Source organism: Dermacentor andersoni, chromosome 1, assembly GCF_023375885.2.
Source record: "Dermacentor andersoni chromosome 1, qqDerAnde1_hic_scaffold, whole genome shotgun sequence".
NCBI classification, from domain to species: Eukaryota; Metazoa; Arthropoda; class Arachnida; order Ixodida; family Ixodidae; genus Dermacentor; species Dermacentor andersoni.
Window position 1 is genome coordinate 213,924,352 of NC_092814.1, and position 20,934 is coordinate 213,945,285.

The following is a 20,934-nucleotide window of genomic DNA, read 5'->3' on the forward strand; positions in this document are numbered from 1 at the left end:
TATTAGGACAGACTGCGATAAATTGAGCAAGTAACAAATTAAATGCTTGCTCCGCATTCTCCTAAGAACATGTTTGTTCACTAAGAACTTCGCATGATCCTCTCATTATCTGTAGGCTCTGTTTCAGTCTATCTACATCATGCCTGTGAGACATGATCAGTTTCGGTTTCCTTTTACCAAGCTTTATTCCAGGACTCTTTCATAACGATATATGATGTACTTTCGGGTTCTGTAAGTATACGCAATAAAACATGTAGTGTATATATATGTATGTATGTAAAACATGAGTGTATGGAATGCTCCTGACGATCTAGTGATGAACAAGGAGAAGACACATTTGGCATCTGCCCCTCAGACGGAAGTTACAAACTATGCGAAAAAGCCTATTCTGGAGAGGCGGAAGGATCCTTGTGAGTGGTGGTAGTCCATTGGCCGCTTCAAGTACCCGCTTTTAAGTGCACTCGCACAGAAGTACTTGGCCATCTCTTCCACCTCAGTTCCTAGTGAAAGAGTCTTTTCTACCGGTGGAAATGTTGTCACAATGAATAGAGAGCGCTTACTTTCTGAACGTGTTGAGCAGTTAATTTTCCTTCACAATGACCTGTAACAAGCACATTACCTGACTGAGAGCATTACCTGACATTACCTGAGTGCGTTACCTATAATGAGTGCCTCTTTAACCTGAAGCAGCCTTGTAAAATGCAATATTATTTTCAAAAGGGTAATAAAGCTATTGTTACCTCGTTTTGAACTTTTTAATACCACACACATATCCGATATTCGAAGACAGTTTTTTGCCTTATTCGTGTTCGATTCGTATTCAAAAATTTCAATATTCGCACACCCCTACAAAAGAGCCCTTCTTGCATACACAGAAGCCCAGTGTACTCTATAAAGTGCACCTGCATTCATTTTCTTGCCATGCCATAAAGAAGCATAGTATATACAATGCCACACCTTCATCATTTACACATTCTGCCATAAAACCTGCATCTCAAAATCAGCTTCCACAAGCAGGTACTAAGCAACATAAAAATAATAGCAGTACCTGTTATAATCCCTATTTCTCCAAGCTTGGCAATAAACAAATCAAAGGCATCATGCAGCTGACAAAAACTACAATGCAGTCATCTTGGCAGGGCACTCGGTAGCAAAATGGTGTACTAAATAAAATCGTATTTTGTTTTTTCTTGATTTATTCAAAAATAAAAACGTTGCTGCACATAAAAGTACACTTGGCTCTTAACAGGTTAATGAATTTTCACCAACTTTATGTTTGGTGCATATGCAGTTGCAAAAGTTAGGTGAATTTGGTATACTGCATATAGTCAAGGGTTCAATGAAAGCTCATCTGGTCAGGTAGGACGTTTTACAAAAAAAAATGAAAAAGTACAGTATGCACTGACCAAGTCAAAACTATTATTGAGATTTCAGAACCCATATGTGTTCCTTGTTCACTGTGCATTGGACATAGTGTCGGAGTCAGTTTATATGCATAGCACGTGAAGAAGAGAGTGAAGATAAATTTGGGGCATGGAGCCATTTGTCTGGTTGATAGTGTTAAGTGTCGCCTGTATCAGCAGTGATTTGAGCAGAAGCCTCGTTGTCACCTTGTTCTCCTTTGTGATAATTGTTTACATAGGCTTAGTGTTTATAAAAAGTGTATAAAAACATACAGAGAAGCTTCCTTAAAGAAGATGAGCTGGCTGAAGAAAGGCAAACTGGCTTAATTGAACATGAACAGTGCAGGGACAGGACAAGAAAATAGGATGAATGAAGCGCTGCCTTCTTTATTCTGTCCTTGCACAGTTCCTCCAATTGAGTGTGTACCACCAAGACCAAATAAGCACTATTGTACAGTATGTGTTTTGAGTAGATTGCCATGTTGAATAAACTTCATTTCTGTGTTTTTTAATTGTCATTGCTTAAGTACCATGAAGGGCATTTTTATTATTTGTTTAGACTATGCAGAGCTTTTCTATAAAGGCAATGAGCATAGTGCATGTGGCATTTTTACACAAGAATTGTAAGGTAAGATGAACATTGCCACTATTCATGCAAGTTTGAGAAGACCGATTAACACAAGTATGTTTCAAATATTTTTTATTAGAACTTTAAGGGCAGTTGTTGCTATGGCGAATTTGAAGGCAGTCACATTTTAAGGCTCCCCTATTTTTGTTAAATCCTGAAAATCACTCCTAATTGGTGATATTAGTCCAAGTTTCAATGCTGAATCCAGCTAATATTGAAAGATAGTGTGCCAGTAGCACCAGAAAGTTAACTCCACTAACTTTCCATCAGACAAATGCCTTATGATGTCAGACAGAAACACCGATGAAGAAGTGTGTGACAAAGCTTGAAGGCTAAACAATTTGCTCATGGCTCTGAGATAGCTTGCTGCTTTGCCTGGCAAGCACCTGCTATGACCTGCACATCAATACCGGCTGCGATGTATTGTCATTCAAACTTTTTGTCACGCACTTCCGTTGTGGGGCATTTCTTCCTGACATAATAGCAGGGCTGCCTTCCTGATGCTCCCAGCATGCTCAGTTTTGATATTGCCCAGATTTTGCATTGAAATTCTATGATGAACATCTTGAACTTGTGGCATTAGTGGTAAACATTGGATTAATACTTATAGCGATGTATTGAATTCTTGATTAAGCAAATTTCAAAGGATTCTTTAAATTGGGTATGCAGTTGCACTGTGTTGCACATGGTAACAGCACTTATCGTTGGTCCTCTACAACAGTGTCATTGTTGATTCTAACCTTGAAATGACTCATAATCACACTTATTGATGCACAGACTGATTGGTCTGTTATGTTCTAGAAGCCTTCCTTATTATGTGTTTTAAGCATGGTAACTATATTAAACTACAGTGATATGGTGGCTTCTGGGACAACCAGAAGCAGTTTATTGGTTAAATCGCTTAAACACTGTGATGTAGCTTGGCAACATTTACCTGCTTTTTGCTTCATCCAATGGTGTAAAGTATGATTCTTGCACTGTTTCCTCACTGCTTGCATCACCTCACTGACCTGCAGGCAAATTTAATTTCTTGCTTGACCCTTCTTGTCACGATTTTTGTCTGTGAGTCTCTCTTTTATGCAGGGTCTTTCAGCTAACTTTAGCCAGAGTTTAGAACTATACCGATGCAGTCTAAGACGACGCGATCAAATGCATATTGCTCACTTTTGTAGGTAGTGTGTCATGCTATTTTTTGTATATTGTGTAATTAGATGATTAGTCAAGATTAATTAACCAACTTCTGAAGCAACGAAGGTAGGAAAAAAATTCAAATTAGAAAGTTGCAGAGCGGTTTGCAAAACGTCCAAATAAACAGTTTCCATCTTTCTGTCTACTAAGTATTAGTGTTTTTTTGCTTACTCCAGATGCCCACGAAATAAAAAAAATATATACCATGTGCCATGCCTGCTTGTATGTTGTGATTGCAGCGCTCCCAAATATTTCTTGCACAAATGAACATAGCACCTAGCAGGGTGTGCTGCCGCTTAAAAGGCGACAGGGCAGTGACGCAGTTGTTGGCTGTGCGATTTACGCCACCGACGTGCTTCCCTCGTGGCGGTTCATGATAGCGATAAGCAGTCGCAGCGGCATCACACCCGACTAAACGCTATGTTCGTTTGTACGCAGAGTGTTTGGGAGCACTGAAATCGCGGTGCGCAAGTGGACCTGTCACGTGGTATTTCTTTTTATTTCGCAGGCATCTCAACTAAGCGGAAAAATACTAATGCCTAATACATAGAAAGTTAGAAACTGTTCAATCGGACGTTTTGCAAACTGCTCTGCAACTTTCAAATTGGAATTTTTTTCCTAGTTTTGTTGCTTCAGAAGTTGGTTAATTAATCTTGACTAATTATCTAATTAAGCAAGATACAAAATATAGTGTGACACACTACATACAAAAGTGAGCAACATGCATTTGGTAGTGTCGTCTTAGGCATCGGCATAGTTTTGAACTCTGACTAAAGTTGGCTGAAACACCGTGTATATGTTAACTTCATCCTATCTTGCAGTGCATAAGTTGTCTTGTTTAACTGGCACTTCCCAGCTCATTTCTCTTGCAGCTTGCTTTTCGCAGTGCTACTGCAGACGTTAGATGCCATGATGTGACAGCCACTGGCTTACTCATGCTCTCTGCACTCTTTTTATTGAACAGGATGTTGCACAAAGTCCTTTGTTGTTGTGAACTGTCAGAAGTAATTCATTGTTTCTTTGCCAAAGTTGTAATTTTGAAACCTTCTTGGTATCCTTAGGTTTGTTTATGAATGGTGCGAACATCCAGAAAACTTAAGAAGTAAGGAAGTAAAAGAATCCAGCACAAACTAAATATATACACTGTCATGTTACCTTTCGACGAGTTTTAAGTGCAGAAACTTACTCGCAGTGGGCTGGACCATTGTGAAGAGCATTTATATAGTCCCATGTTTCTTTTTCTCCTCCAACTTTATCTTTAGGGCACCTATTCACCTTACTTTGGAAGTCCCCGAACACCATATCGTTTCAAGGTGACATGCTTCACTGCAGCTATTAATTTTCTTGTGGCTCTTTTATGCATGTTTCAACTTTGAGCATGTGTTATTTGTTTTTGTTTTTCTTGCAACTCCTGCTTTTGATTTGCTGTTGCACATCCTAGCATCTGTAGCCTGCCACAGAAGCAATACTGTGCAGTCCTTATGAGTATTCATTAGGGTTACACCTCGTAAAGTTGTTGTTGTACACACAAGTGTGCGCTGCATTCTTACTATGGGAAACAAGTTGACACGCTTTGATAAACATGACTGAAAGCACTGTGGCAGTACTAGCATGCTGAAACATTTGTAACATACATCTCTGTAGTTACAGGCCTACATTGGCACTAGCTTTTCAAAGTCAGCCCTATAGCTGTGTTTCAAGCTCAGTGCTTTCCATGCTCATGCCATCTTGTTCTTTGCATATAAATGAACAGCATAGCCTGAGTGCTTATTTTCTTTAATGAGGACATGCATTGTGTACTGATGTGCAAGCATGTTTTTGTTTCTTTCTCATTGATGCAAAAGTCATGAAAATGTGCTCAATAGAGGTGTGCACAGGTTCTAGATAACCTGGAAGCCTGTATCTGGCCCAGCCTGTTTACCAGGCTCAGGCCATCTAACCATATTTTTGAAGAATATTCTTTTGAGCCATTTGGTGAAGCGTACTTGGGAAAATGTTTAAGTGCAAAACATGGGACCATAAGGAAAATGATACAGATGAGATGATGTGCTGACGATAGGCTCAGTGATAGGCTACGAAAGCATTTTTTCAATTAATTCATTTATTAATACTGCCAGCCCCATTGCTGAGGCCATTACAGGAGGGGAAAGCAAAAGAGAGAGAGGGGGAGGGAAAAAGTTGTTCATAAGTGGTACAAATGAACATCTTATCATAAGACGGCAACAAACAAAGACACCAAGGAAAACATAGGGGAAATTGCTTGTAGTTACTTATTGAATTAAAGAAGCGATAAATTAATGGAAATGAAAGTGGATGAAAAAACAACTTGCCATAGGTGGGGAACGATTCCACATCTTCGCAATACGCGTGCGATGCTCTTGCCAATTGAGCTACTGGGGTGCCGTTTTCTCATCCACTTTCTTCGGTATTAATGTGTGTGTTTTTTTTTTTCCCACTACTAGAACTAACCCTGGGAGTGTTAGCCAGCGTCACCACTCACAAACCTTGGTGGCGGATGTGGAACATTCTTTCTGCCGCAGACATCACGAGTACATGATGTCTGCAATATAATTCAGACCTTCCACGGAACAGATTACGCAATTGCATGAAGAAAGAAATACAGTACGGATTTTGAAGTAATAATCACCATCCACATTAATGAGCATATGATTTATTTGATAAAAAGAACTTCAGTCTTTCCTGCTTTGTTTGCAACTCTAGTGACAGAAGATTGGCATGTTTGCATAATTCAGCTGGGTAATAAAACATGCAATATTTTTAAATACAATTCTGGCAGCATTTCAGGTGTGTGTAATCATGAAAAGGCTTGAACTTGGCTATTCATTACAAATGGTGGCTGCCATCCATGGTTGCAGAATACGAAGTTGTCGGCCGTGGGAAAACACAACTAAAAGATTAGATTTTAGAAGCAGTGGGATGGGAATATTGGACCCAATATGTGCATTAGTATGATTTCAGTGGCACTTTTAAACAAATAAGCTTGTTTCATGTATTTCGACAGTTAAGCTGGTTCATTATTCACATTTTTTTGGTTATATGCCCTCTGTACCAGTTATGTGTTGTTGACAGTGGTCACATGCTGCTCAGTGAACCTTCTTTGATTGCGCATGTGTGAATGCGACACCATTACTATTAAGGGTCGCCTACTCTGCCAATGAAATGGGTGCAGTGGGAATGCTGTGAAAATGGTCTGATGGTCCTACCAGTGATGCACGTAGCTTACAATAAATGAGGACAATTAAAAGCAGCTGAAAGTTGGCTCTAGGTGTCGCCCCGTGTCTCCCTCTGGTCCTCGTGTATTGTTCGCGGTCTATACCAGACTAAGCACGCAATGCACCATGTTAACACAGACGGATCATGGCCATCTTCTAAACAGTGCTCCACCAGTGCATGCTTTGAAGAAGCAATTGACAAGAGCACATATGCACACACACGAAACATGACAGCACAAAACCCACTTGAATGCTCACTGTGACTAAAAGATACATGTGGCCGGACCTGTCGAGTCGCATCAGACTCCCAGTTTTATTTTTGTGGTCGCCGCTACAGGAACTCTACCAACCCAAGAAGGTACAAGTTACATAGCGAAATTATGCACATGTCTGCATTTTTTTATGTCGTCTGCACTTTTTGTAGCTGTATTTAAGAGAATCTTGGGCATATGCACACTGTGTCGTGCCGCGGCAAAGGAGTTTTGAATAAACACTCAGTTGTTGGTAGCACCCGTCCCATCTGTATAGTCTTCCTTGTAGTCCCGTGTTTTGCACTTCAATATTTTCCAACCATATTTTGCATTAGGATGGGGCTAGGCCTGAGCCACTGTACCTTTCCAATGGAGGGTGTGGCTGTGCGCATTCATGGCCCAGCTCCAGGCCTACAGTGAGGCAGAGAATGTTTGCAATGTGTTCTGTGCAATGCTAAGGCATGAACTTGCTTTTAAAAGTGTTAGCCTGCACATGCACCTATCGACTGTTGACATTTCAGTCCTCATTTATAATACTCGTCATATAGAAGCAGTATGGAGTCGGGACATGGAGTTCAAACATACATATGCTTAGCAGCGAAGTTTTACCTTTTAGTACTTAGATTATCTCTGAATAGTGCAGGTGAAAAGGCTGGTGGGCTTGCAGTCTTAAGTGACTTCTATGCAGTGGCCTGGTCTCTTCATTACACTACTTTCCTAAAATTATTTGAAAAGAAACACAGGAGTAAAACTATTGGAAACTTTTTTTCTCCCTCAAGCCTGTTTGTATTTGCCAAACAGAAATACTTGGTTGGCCTTATAGAACATTTTATGTAGAAATGAAATGAATGGTTTGCACATTTTGTAGTTGTTTCTGTTTTACTCTTTGTAGAGGCTATTGGCTGATCAGAGCTGACAAATACTTAGAGCCAGGCCCAAGCTTGGCTTGGACTGTAGGCTTGCCATGTCAGACTGGGCAAGGCTGCAGCTTTGCATTCTAGGGCTGAGCCCATTGTTCTAGAGCCCATTGTTTTTAAGCACTAGGCTCAGGCAGGGGCTCGAGCTTGAAGTTTGAATCTTTATACACCCCTAATTCCCACTTTTGCAATTCTTGATAAACTCAGCTCAGCCGTTGCTCATGCAACTTTTGTAGTCAGGAATGGTAGTGGAAAATGCATGCATGCCAAATTTTGCTGCACAGTTTAAGCAAAAGCCATTCATTGAACCGTAAAGAAAAAGGCTTTGGGAGCTAGTAGTTTTTACATAGAAAATTACTTTCATAGTTCAAAGATCCATTGTTATAACACTGCTATAAACTGAAGCACCTATTTTGCTTCAGTTTATGGCAGTGTTATAAATTGCCGTTTGGAGAGTAGCATTCATGGGATTAACACAAAGGCATGCTCTGGCTCGTGCATAATTTATTCTTCAGTAATGCTAAAATTCCACCTAAGGCATATTACACCCAGCTGTGTGTTTTAATCGATTTGTATATTATTCCTACATTCCTATAGTTTCACTTCAGCTGCACTGGTCGGCACTTTTTCTCAAGATAAATTTGTGGCTGTGTCACTTTGTTTCTGTTGGAATTTTACCTCATTATGTTGATCCACTACTATCGCTGCTTTTGTGTGGTGGTTGCATCTCCATTACTAAGCCTAATAGTTTCCACACACCAAAGTCAAGCTTTTTATTCTTTCTAAATTGTCCTGTTCTCTGGTGTGAAATTTAGCAACCTGAAACTGATTTCCGCAATGGTGGCCTGAGTACCTAGGACTAAATGTTAGGGATTTTGTCACAGATTTGATGCCAAGTGAAATTTCAACTTTAGATTTAGGCAGTTAGTGTGCAGTTATTGTGGACATGATGTAGCTGCACTAAGCCGTGACAGAATGTGCTGAAATCTAGTTTGACCAGAAAAAGTTTGGCAGACACTTAAGACTGCTTACATGTAGGAATGCAAAAGCATTATACTATTTTTAGACCTTGGAATGCTAGGAACGTGCTCATGTTATGCACTCATGACATGGCACCACCTGATCCCCATTGGCTGCACCGTCACATGCCAAACGACACACGCATTAGGCCGCACCTTTAGTCAGCCAGATGGCTGCGACATGATGTGTGCAGTGATGCATGCACTAGGCACACCTTTAGTCAGCCAGAACGTGGAGCTGCTGTGGCGTCGGGGAGGTGTGCTTGTCTCGCATCTCAGTGGCCTGGGTGCATTTCCCACCCAGACCGAAATTTACCAAATTTTCTTTTCAAAGCCATTAATATACTTTGTTTACAGGAACTTCCCTGAGAAATATGATGTCAATCCAAGCATGTTTTGACATGTTTTTTAATCTTTGCGTCAGCCATTTTTGGTACCATCATTCAGTCATACCGACTATGACAGATTTTCGTTCTATGGGGCATGTAGTGCTTTCGCATTAAAATGCAGTCTGTAGCATGTGTGTGACAATGTAAATACAGAATTAAAAAAAAGCATATTTGCAACTCTATTAACTGCATAGTTCCTGACTACTGTCCTTTGTGCAGTCTTTTACATGACCTTGGCAGTGCCTGTGTTTTCTTGGTGAAGCCTTCAACAGCTACAGTTGCTATATTGAAAGACATCTGTTACTTTATGCTTCTTCATATTACTTAAGCCGTTGTGTGTAAAGTTCTCAAAATAAAATTCACAATGCAAGGCAATCATTGTTTAACTTGTATTTTTGTTTGCAAACTGTGTATCACATTGTATTATTGTAGAAATTATTCTAAATCACAGCCGCTTGTGTTCATAATACATCGTTGAAATGCTGCCTTTGGAGCTTTTTATGCTGGACTGCTTAGCCTTCAGTTGATTGAAAGTCTGCACTTCCTTTGTAGTATGTGATTGCTGAATGTAGCCATGAAAAATATTCTTATATTAGCAGCTTAACACCTAATGTGGCAGTGCCCAATAAAAGCAGCCACTGCTGTTTTTCTTTTTTTGTCTTTTTTTGCTGTGCTGTGTGAGTAGTGTACATAGATATCAGTTCATTAGCAGCAATGTCAAACACTTTTATCAGCCTGTATGCATCATAAATTCCCTTTTGCAGTCTGGCACAGCAGTTCCAGTTGATGAGCAGCTTCTCATGAAACTTTGCCTTCAATTTCCAACTGTAGAAGAGGGCCACATCTTCACTCTGCTAAAGCAGTAAGTTATTTGTTTTGCAATGCCAGTCAATCACCCTTGCCTTGAACACATTGTGACCACTAAGCTATTAGGGAAATTACTGTTGTCAAGCGGAGTTGCCAACTATCTTTGAAACAAGGAACACCCAGAAGTCATCATTTGCTGTATAATAGTATGTTCATATAATGTGCAGTTTTTACTGATGGCAATTTGTTTGGCATCTAGCGTGCTCAACATTATTTGCCCAGTGGTTCTAACTCGACAAATATGTGAGGTAAGGTATGTGAGGTAGGATAGCTGTAGTGGTGAAAGTATGGTTTAATCAAAGCAATAGTGTAGGTCATGGCATGTATCCATCTATATGCTTTCTTTGCAACCACTCTTGTTGTAAATTTCCTGTCCTCTTCCTCTATTCTCTTCCTCAGTATCTTTTCCATTGCTGTGGGACAGTTCACGTGTCCACTAAAATGTGAAGCAGTTATGATGCCTGTGGCTTATCCCTCTTTCTTTTTTTTTTGCTATGGGAATCCAACAAATTACTAATGCTGCTGCTACTATTGTACAGCAACACTGCTTTTATAAGCTCCTCTAAATGTCTGAAAAGCAAATTCCTTTAAATGTGACTTTCACCCAACTTTATGAAACTTGGTATAGCTAGAGGAAATTGGTGAAAGTAGTGCACATCTAACCTGATGCCTAAGGTAGGTGACCCAGAACTTCAATGATTTTATTGGCTGAAAATGTCGCACAAGGCATTGGGAACTGGGACACTGTTTATGACACATAATTCAGGGTTCCATTTCGTACAACTCATGTTTCCTTTTTCTCTCATTCCTTTAGCTTGATCACCACCTCAAGATAATGCTGCTGATTTTCCCTTTGGCCAGGTGGCACCACTCAATCACAATAACACCATCATTATGAAAAAAAAAAAAGCTGCGCTTTCAGTTGTAACTAGAACTTCCATGCCTTTTTCGTTTTTGCTAGTGTATTTAAAAGCCTTTTTGTTTCTTAATCTTAATAGAAAATTTGAATGTCGTGATGTGCATTGACATTTTGCTGCAAGTGATGTTCTGCTTTGGCACATTGCAAGTCAGTACAAAACTACTTCCTAGCAACTTTCAGGATTAGAGGATTATTTTGGCTGTGACCTTTATCATGTTTTACTGGTCACACAATGTTTGTCACACAGTCCTTTCAGTTACCTACTGAAGGCTTATCAAGTGAAAGCTGTGAAAGGTGTCATAAATGTTTGCAGCTCTTCTTTTTTTATTGCCAGTATGACTCAGGATTTTGTTGTTTTAAACATTCTCACATCCATCAGGAGACTTCTATTTACACCATTAAAAAGCTTGTGTGCTTCACATGACCTTTTGTCACGGTGCCATTTATTAACACATGCTAGTAGCTAAGGGAACACCAGATCTGTATTTAACCCTTTCAGCTTCACTGACATACCGGTATGTTTCCGTGTTTCTGTCCTGCCATGTTCCTTTTGATATTCCTTTTGTCAGGAATGTGAAGGCCACACCAAGAGAGCATTTGCCATTATAAGTGCCATCTTTTTCGTTTCTGCACAACCAAAAATAATTTATTCTGTTCATTTTATAACACCTGAGAAAAAATCTAGATGCTGGAGGTGCATCACCTCCAAAAAAACCCAGAAACTGAAGGGGTTAAAGTTGGTAATTTTCCTTATGCCTGAACTGAAACATACATATAAATAACACGTATAAAACAGAACTTCTATGAGTGGAATTCTCCAACATGAGACCTATAATATATAGCAGAGAGTAAGGTTGACCTACACATTTTGTAGGAATTACTCTTTGAACACAGATGAAGTGTCTCCTTTGGTAGAGTGTACATTTATGTGATCAATTATTGTTGACATGACACTTCATGAAATGGCATGACAACAGACCTTTTAGTGACGTGAATTGTAACTGGCATTGCTTTAACATTTTAGTTCCCCCATCTTTGAGCATTTCAACATGAGGAATGGTGTTTGGTGCAGAGGCTGCAGTGACTGCATGCCTTTAGCACAGCAGGGTGAGCTGGTGAGCATTATGCAGTGTCATCACTGCATGGCCTCAGGGTAAGGAGATGGGATGATTGAAGTTCTGGCTTAAAAACACACAGAGGCATCTTTCATTCATTCTTACTTCTCTAAAAGAGACCTTGTTGAAAGTTGCACTAACGACAGATGGTTGTACTCTATGACTTGACCACTGTTTTGCAGCAGTGCCGTCTATTTTGTTGGGGCGCTTGCTTTCTTCTTTCTCCCACTTCATTGTTTGTACTTGTGTTTTTCCTTTGTCACTAGATACCACAACAGGGACAATGTCGTGGTGAGCGCTTTGCTGGCTGAGGGACATCCACGTGCCCAGACACACCCCAGTGCCCATGAGCACTTACCTCCAAAGCTGCTCAAGGTTCTTACTTACTATTCTTTCATGCATACCATGTAATCACAATTCAAAAATAAGCCAAATGCTGTGGTGTTTTAGTAATATGTGTTGCTGTATTATGTGTGTTATGGCCATTTCATTTTTATGCGTCATGGTACCGTAAAAACCGGAATATAGGTCGAACTTTTTTTCAAAAACCCATCGCGAAAAGTCGACCCTCGACTTATATACCGGACATTGGCGGAAAAACTACGGAAGTCTTGCAACAATGGGCGGATAAAGTAAACAGCCGCCTTCGCCATCGCCATCAGCAGCATGGCGGCGTGGCGACGCTGTGGCACCTGTGACACCGGCATTTTGCGTTTCCATTGTCGCAAAGTTATATTAATTAAAGGCTGCACTTTCATTTTGTTTCAAACTGAGCGGGAGCGGAAGCCGACGTCAATTCACCGTCGCCTTCAAGAAAAAGGCGATTGAGTACGCGGAAGCCCACGGCAACCTGGCGGCACAGCGCGAACTTGAAGTATCCGAAAAGAGCATTCGGTAGTGGCGGAGGCAAAAGCAACGTATTACAACTTGCAGCAACCAAAAGAAAACGTCATTTCGTGCCCGATCGCAGTGGACTGCAGAACTGGAAGGCAAGGTTGCGGAGTCCGTCCGCGAGCTGCGTGTAAGATCGCTGCCTGTGACTGCCGAATGCATCCGTTTGAAAGCGGTAGAGATCGCACGCGCCTATGGACTGGGCAGCGAGAAGCACTCGTCATCCGACTCTGATCAAAGGCGTTGCTCTGATTCGGAGTAGCGCTTGCGCACTTCGTGCCCTTCTGTGTACTGTACACCCGACGAACTTTTAACAGTATCGCGCGACCATCGACCCGCGTGTTTGTCAGCACCTTATCATCACGGCACGGAGCGGCGAAATAGCGAAAGTAAGGGCATGTGTACACATGCGCGTGTCTCGTTTGTTTCGCTGCTCAGCGCCATTAATAAGGTGTTGACAAGCACGCGTGTCGATGATCGCGCGAAACCGCTAAAAACTTGGCCTGGTGCACATGCGAGCAGCATTTAAATAAATACTGTCACCATTGTGCAACCCCCCGAGTCGCATTTGTTTCAAGGTAAGGGTGTCATGTCTTTCGGTACTTTTGCCATTGAAAAGGATTTTTTTTTTTTTTTTTTTCATTTTGAGGATTCGTTAGTTGGGGGATCGACCTATATTCCGGTCCGACCTATAGTCCGGTTTTTACGGTAATTAGTGTATTGAAGCAAAAAGGCCACTTAGAACAAATTTACATTGTTGTGCATTTCCAATTTCTTAAACAGGATATCTGTAAATTATAAGCACATGCGTTCTTGTATCTCATGGCTATCCAAATAAATAAAACCATCGTGGCTTGGAATCAGGCCAGCAGTCTTCAACTTGTGGTTCAGTGCTATCATTGATTCTTCAGAGAAAATTTTTGTTGATCAAGACAGAATGAATACAAAATCTGAGTTTGAGGAATGGAAATGTGTAAATATGTCGTGTCCATTGCCTGCGGAGGTGCTACTGTCGATCACATTGCAGCTGCTTTCTGAAGCACTCTTGGGAATGTAGGTGCCACTGACTACAGCCTCTCACTGCAGAAACGACTCTTAGTGGCACAATTTTTTGTCCGTGAAATGCTGCGGAAAGATACTTTTGTGGTGGCAGCAGATGAACGATGGCCCTTTCACAGAATGGGGGGAAGTAAGCAATTTTTCTGCTATTTGGAGTAATAAAGAATGCACACATGCATGAAAATGTGTTTTTTTGTATAATCACCACAAAGCAAGGGGTCAAGTTACAAAATGCAGCTGATCCTTTGCTCTTACATTTTCAGCATTATGTAATGCACTAAATGAACTAATGAATGAATTAATTAATCTTGTTTGGTTGGTTGGCAATACACAATTGTCATGACACTGGAGATGAAAGGCAACATCAATGGCCAACTGCTAATTAATGCAGACAGCTTTTTGCTAGTTAGATTTGAAATGTTGTTGGATGCCCTGCTTTGACTATTATCGTGCTTGACAACAGAATGAATGAATTCTTTAGTTCACTTATTAGGTACATATTTACTTGAATGAAAGAGCACTGGATAAAAGCTCATCTAGTCAGCTTTACTAGACCTCAGCTGCCTATATGTTTAGTTATTTGCAAGTTATCACGGTCTTATGCTGACCTCGTAGTAAAGGTCACTGTCGAGGGCCAATAGCAAGAGCATTCACACCACAAAAACATTTGGCAGTTTCGCCAGAAGGGCAAAGCATTGAAAGTGATAGCAAGGTTTAGTATTGCACTTTAGCTCCTTAGACAGTGTTCGAGAAATATACTGGGGTGACATGTTGGCACAACACACAATACAAGGCAATGGCTGCTGTCTTGCAGAAACAATGCCCTGCAAGATAGGGCATCTCGCGACGCTGGCATGATGAGGAGGGCTGACATGCGTGTTGTAGGTGTTACACCTCAGTAGCGCACGAGATGAGACCGATAGAAAACTGGCAGCATTTGCACATTAAAGTTTATTGTCCATTTTGCTCGGACCACTTTATGCACCACAGTGTGGTTTATGCAGACTGCTGCTCAGGAGGAGCACTAGGGTTTGCCTGGTTGCCTTGGTGCCTTGCCTCCCACTTCAATTGCTGCCTCTGAAGCCAGCCTAGTTACAGTTTCATTCATTACCTCTATGTCATCTTTATCTCTCTGTTCTAAGGCTGCATATTTGTTTGCAAGCACCAGCCTGAATTTATCTGCTTTTACCGTTGCTGCCTCTAGGTTGACCTGTTCCTTCTTCACCAATTTTACTCTTTCTCTCTTCCAATTGAGGTGAAGCCTAGCCCTCACTAATCTATAATCACTGCACTTTACCCTCCCTATCACTTCTACATCCTGCAGTATGCTGGGATCGGTAGAAAGCATTAAATAAATTTAATTTCTCTTGTTTCACTGTTAGTGCTTATCCAGGTCCACTTTCTTTTGCTACACTTCCTGAAAAGGGGGTTCATTATTCGCAGCTTATTCCTTTCTGCGAATTCTACCAGCATCTCTCCTCTGGCGTTCCTAGAATCAATGCCGTAGTTGCCAATTGCTTGTTCACCAGCCTGCTTTTTCCCCACTTTTGCATTGAAGTCACCCATTACTACAGTAAACTGAGTTTGCACTTTTCTCATCGCTAATTCAACATCTTCGTAAATCTGATCCAGTTCCTCATCATCGTGACTGGATGTTGGAGCGTAGGCTTGTACTACCTTTAATCTATACCTCTTATTAAGTTTGATTATGACTACAGCTACCCTCTCATTAATGCTCTAGAATTCATCAATGTTGCCCGCAAGTAGGATTAGGAATCCTACCCCGTATTGCTTCTTATCTAGCAGGCCTCTATAGCAGAGGATATGGCCGTTATTCAGCAATGTATAAGCCTCACCAGTTCTTCTAATCTCACTAAGGCTGATGATATCTCAAACAATGTCTGATAGTTCCTCAGAGTCCTGCTAAGCTAGCCTCACTTGACAGAGTTCGGCAATTAAAGGTTGACAGGGTCAGTTTCCATTGGTGGCCTGTCCGGACCCAGAGATTCTTAGCACCCTCTGCTGCATTACAGGTCTGACCGCCGCCTTGGTAAGGTTCTTCGCAGCTGCTGGAGACTGAGGGCCATGGGTTTATTGAAGGAATCACCTTAAGCTTGCAAAATTTCTTACTATGCCCTGATCACCATAGGAAATAATAAAAGTATGGTATTGTGCTGCATGCCAAATGAGAGCAGTAGATGTTTCTTCCTCACCTCTCATAATATTGCATAACTTGTGTGGAGCAGACAGAATATTTTCAGCACACCTGTTAAATTTTCAGATCGAAATAAGGCAACACATAGGTATCACTGTACAGAAAGCATGCCACAGGAACGAACAAATGAAATGCACTTGTGTACTGAAATAGCTGAGTTTCACCATACTGCCACTGCCATTGTTCAAATAATTCTAGCAGACTCTTCAGTGATGAATGTCTATAATATGAGGAAAGTTATTGGTAGTCGCAGTATATATATGCAAAAAAAAACAGATAATGAGACAAAAATTTGTGCTTGAATAAAGGCATTTCATAATGTATGAACAGTTTATTAAGAAGCACCTTTTCTTTTGTACTCATACTGCTTATTGCATGTAGGTGCTAACTGCCTTACTGCATCAAATAAATAAATGGTTGAGAGTGAATGGTTGAACATCTCTATTTCAAAGTAAGAATGGGATGCGGTCTAGTAGTTGAGATTGGGACCCTCTGACCTGCAGGATGAGCTCAGCTGGTGGTAAAAAACTAAATGACAATGACAATATTTAAAAAAATGCATCCTGTGGTGGGAAAAGTGGAATTTAAAAGAAAGTGCATCGCTGCCGTAGGCTTCTGTTTGTTGGTGGAAAGGGGAGACACGTGATGTCTCTAGAAAAGAAAATTCTGGCTTCAGTTGCACAAAGTCAGCGAAACGATAACTCTTACAGACAGAGATAGTAAGTCAAACATGGTCACACTGAGAAATAGCACAAATGGCAGGAGTCTAGCTTATGCAGCAAATGTTAGATTACAAAGGCTAGATTTATACGGTATATGCAGTGTCGCATTAGACATTTTTAGCTTATATCTAAGTGAAAGGAAACAATATGTATGTATAAATAATTTTGCTTCGACGACTAAATCAAACTCTCTCGGTGTTCCTTAGGGCAGTATATTAAGCCCTTTTCATTCCAATTTATACATAAATGATATTGTAAACATCGATCGTTCAGCAAAATCGATCGTTTATGCTGATGATAAGAGTGCATTTTTTGCGCATGAAGACATTCACAAGTTAATTCAAAAAGTAAATCATTTATTACAGAAGTTATATGACTGGGCTTGCTCAAATGGGCTAGTAATTAGTGCAGAAAAAAACCAAGGCGGTAATTTTCCAAGCAAAAGGCACGCAAGTGCATGTAATTCTTTTCTATATCTCAATAATAACACTATCCAAATTGTCAATCACATTAAAACTTTAGGTGTCATATTTTAAGATAACATGTTATGGGACACACAAGCACTGCAGGTAGTAACAAAAGAGCATGTATACGTGGCATAATTTATTGCAACCATTATTTACTTCCGTTGAAAACAATACTTATTATCTACCATTCATTGTTTCTATCCTGTGCTCATTACTGTTTCCTAGTATGGGGTGACACAGTGCAAACAAACATTGGTAAACTTACAAGACTTCAAAAAAGATTTGTTAAAATTGTTGTTAAAAAAGAGTCCAATCATTCTGTTAGTTATATACAAGAAAAATAGAAATGAATAGGTATGCAGAATCTTTGCAATTACAACATTTGTAAGGCTATAAAAAATGAACTTAAACAAAGAACAAAAATTTCTGAACTGGCCAACCTTAAGCCCACTGGAAATAGATATGATACACGCCAGCATAATCGCTGGTTAGTGCCCCAATCATGCACTAAGTATGGCGACCAGATGCTATACAATGTTATTCCAAAGATGTTAAATTATCTTATAGGCATTGATGTGAACACTGAAAATATACCTTCAACAGATGTTATATAGCATTGTTGTTATAACCTTAGTGCTAATTTCAGCCATTCATTATAAGTGTGATTTATCCAATTGCATAACAGTAATCCAATTCTATGTCTTTTCAATATGCGTGTATATTTTACCTTCTATTGTTTTTTTAATGCTTGAGCAATAACTGTTGTATCCTGTTAAACTTTGTTTCGCAATAATTCTGAATTATTGTTGTAACAACTATCCGATCTCATGTTTGATATCTTATGTTTACTATTACATGTCATTGCTTTGCGGCCCTTTTGTAGACAGTGGGAGCTAGTCAAGCTGCTTTTGTGCAGCTTTTACTCCCGCCATCCTTCATGTACAACACACGATAATAAAGATTCAATTCAGTTCAATTCAATGTGACAAAGTGCCACAGTACGCATGCAGCTTATAAAGGCTTAGAAGAAGTCCTGTGTGGTCCTAGCGCAGTGCTACTTTTTGTTTGCACCCGCACTTCACAACCAAAGAGTGTAGGTGTCGCAGGCAGCATGCAATAAACACTGGCAATTGCTTTTCTTTTTCCAGCTTGTTGGCTTGTTGTTTTTGTATGTGTTTGTTTATCTTTCTGCTCTGTGCCCCATTAATATTGACAAGCAACAAGCAAACATGCTTTAACTGGGCTCCCACTGCCAGTGTTCTTCGGCAGGTCAGTTAGATTTCTGAACACTGCCGCATTGTGTGAAAAGGTGCTGTCACTGCCACATGACCGTATACACCTGCCATTGTGAGTGTAAACACTTTCTCAAGGGCACTGTGCGAAGTGGCCTACAGGTGGCATGACCGACACTGTGCACGAGGTATATAACTAAATAGGCTGCAGCTTTATTATTTCGCTTTGCTAGTACTTGATTAACATTCAGCAAGCCCGTGGCTGAGGAATATGAGTGACCCTGTTTTTTATTTGCAGGTTGATGAGACTCTTGTAACAAAGCTTCATGGCTTCTTCCCAACAATTGATCAGGAAACAATAAGGGGTCTTCTTTACAAGTAAGATACCTTTTGTTATTGCACTAAGGGTAATGAGCTGGGCTTGTTGGTTTGGGTTGAAAGAATGCATTTTCTAGCAAGGCTACTTATGTGAATGTACACGAAACCTGTCAATGTCAATATATATAAAAGCAACCAATAAAAGCAGTGCAGACACTTTACATATGCAGACCAATCAAAACATCCTGCAGGTATTCTATTTTTGTTGTAGATATTCTATTGAGTAAAGTTTCTGCACTGCATTTATTGGTTATTTTCGTGTACGTATAATTTGTCATTTTTGTAAGTAAGCCACTAGTAGATAGTCCAGTGGTTGTTTTGTCCTCTCTGTCCCTGTCTGCATCTGTAATCATTCCACTAGAAGAATGAAGAATGTGTCCCTGTTTGGATTGCATGCACAAATTCAGTGTAAAGCAATGGTCTGGCAAGTGTACTTCGAATTGTCATCATGTTGTCACATTTACCAAGAGGTGTTATCTATACTATCTGTTTTCACATTGAGCTTTAAAAGGTATTAGTAGTACATAAGATTCCAGCTTTCTTGTATACAAGCAACATGATGTAGCAATACCACACAGAATCCTGTTTGGCTAAGCTCAGCAAACATATACTATGTTCCTACATTTAAAGCTGCACTTTTTTGTAATGTTTTGTATTGGTATAGTATCATCCACTATTAGGGGAAACCTGCGAGTTTGTGGTCTGAGCTAGCTCAGAAAACATATACTATGTTCCTACTTTTAAAGCTGTGCTTTTATGTTATGTTTTGTAATGGTATAGTGTCATTCACTCTTAGGTGAAACATGCGAGTTTGCGGTCTGAGCTCTGCATGCAGGGTGCTATGTGCAATCGTTTTGAGTGCTCGCGCATGCGTGTTGTGAGCTACAGGTGGGGATTACGGGTCACCTCATTGCTTGGGTCACTGTAGCTTTTCTTGTACCTCTGTGGAACGAGTGTCATTCTTATATGTCACCACAGGTCAAGCATTGGTTGTTCTATGCTTTGATACAGAATTAACTGTTGATGGAATGGAAAGATTATTCCAGAAAAATTGCTAGGCCGCAGCTCAAATGTTATGGGCAGAATTGCTGAATTGCTAGATTTTTTAGTCCTAAGGTACGAAATATATCCTAGTTCTCACAGCCTGCAAGATGCTGTAGCAGATGCCATCGTAAAAGCTTTGTTCTTTTTTTGCCACTCTTGTAAAACATGCTAATACTATGTCAAGTTCAATATTTTTGTAGGTGTCTGCACTGTGTGTAGGGGAGCAGGAAGCAGTCCATGGTTATGATTTCTTTTCCAATGCCTTGGAACAAGACTAACATAAAGTCAGTAGCTCAGGAATGACACAGGATGCTAAATGAACCCACTACTGAGTTGTATTTTAAAAATTTGGCATTTCATTGTGATCATTCAAAAAGCAACCAGAAAGCAAAAAAAAAATACAAATTTCAACCTTTTAAAAAAAAATTGTGCGGAAACCATCGACAATGATTGTCAATGTAAGCAAATAGCTGAATGCTTGAAGAAAGCTATTCGCTTTATTAGAGGAATAGTGCGCTTGGTGACATATATTAGTTGCAGTGAGGATATTTATGTAGGATTTGTTGTTTCATTGCGCAATTCTCGACATCTGTAGTGGCAGCACAGGTGGATAGCACGTGTGTCTCGGAGAGCTATGAGTGGCGTTAAGCGACGAACGTGCCCTTTGCTTTGGTGTTTTCGTTCCAACCTCTGGCCATTAACCCCGTAAATGGGTGAAAAAGCCAAAGAAAGTTATTCGCTTTGAAAGGAAAGCAATGACCAATCTCATGGCTTCTTTTACTGCTCAGTGTCGAGTGACATCACTGCCTGCTTTCTTGTGGGCAGAAATGCATTGATTAATTGGCTTAGTCCAGAGGCAGTTTGCATTGCACAATGCATTTTACCCCCGAGTAGTTTACCCATAATTTAAAAATTTCATCGTACAAACGAACTTAGGATGCTGCACAATAAACTGCCTAATGAAAACAGAGTGACGTTTGTTTGAAACTTTTCTTGA

At 40.3% G+C, this 20,934-nt stretch overlaps 1 protein-coding gene across 1 annotated transcript in view; it reads left to right on the plus strand.

Annotated features, from left to right (window-relative positions):
• LOC126548112 (uncharacterized) overlaps positions 1–20,934 on the plus strand; it is an 81,563-nt gene that overhangs the window by 3,635 nt on the left and 56,994 nt on the right. The window contains exons 3-6 of the mRNA XM_072289161.1: positions 4,482–4,532; positions 9,793–9,890; positions 12,196–12,304; positions 18,814–18,893. Coding sequence (XP_072145262.1) covers positions 9,829–9,890; positions 12,196–12,304; positions 18,814–18,893 — 251 coding nt within the window. The 5' untranslated portion in view covers positions 4,482–4,532; positions 9,793–9,828. The remainder of the gene's footprint in view (positions 1–4,481; positions 4,533–9,792; positions 9,891–12,195; positions 12,305–18,813; positions 18,894–20,934) is intronic.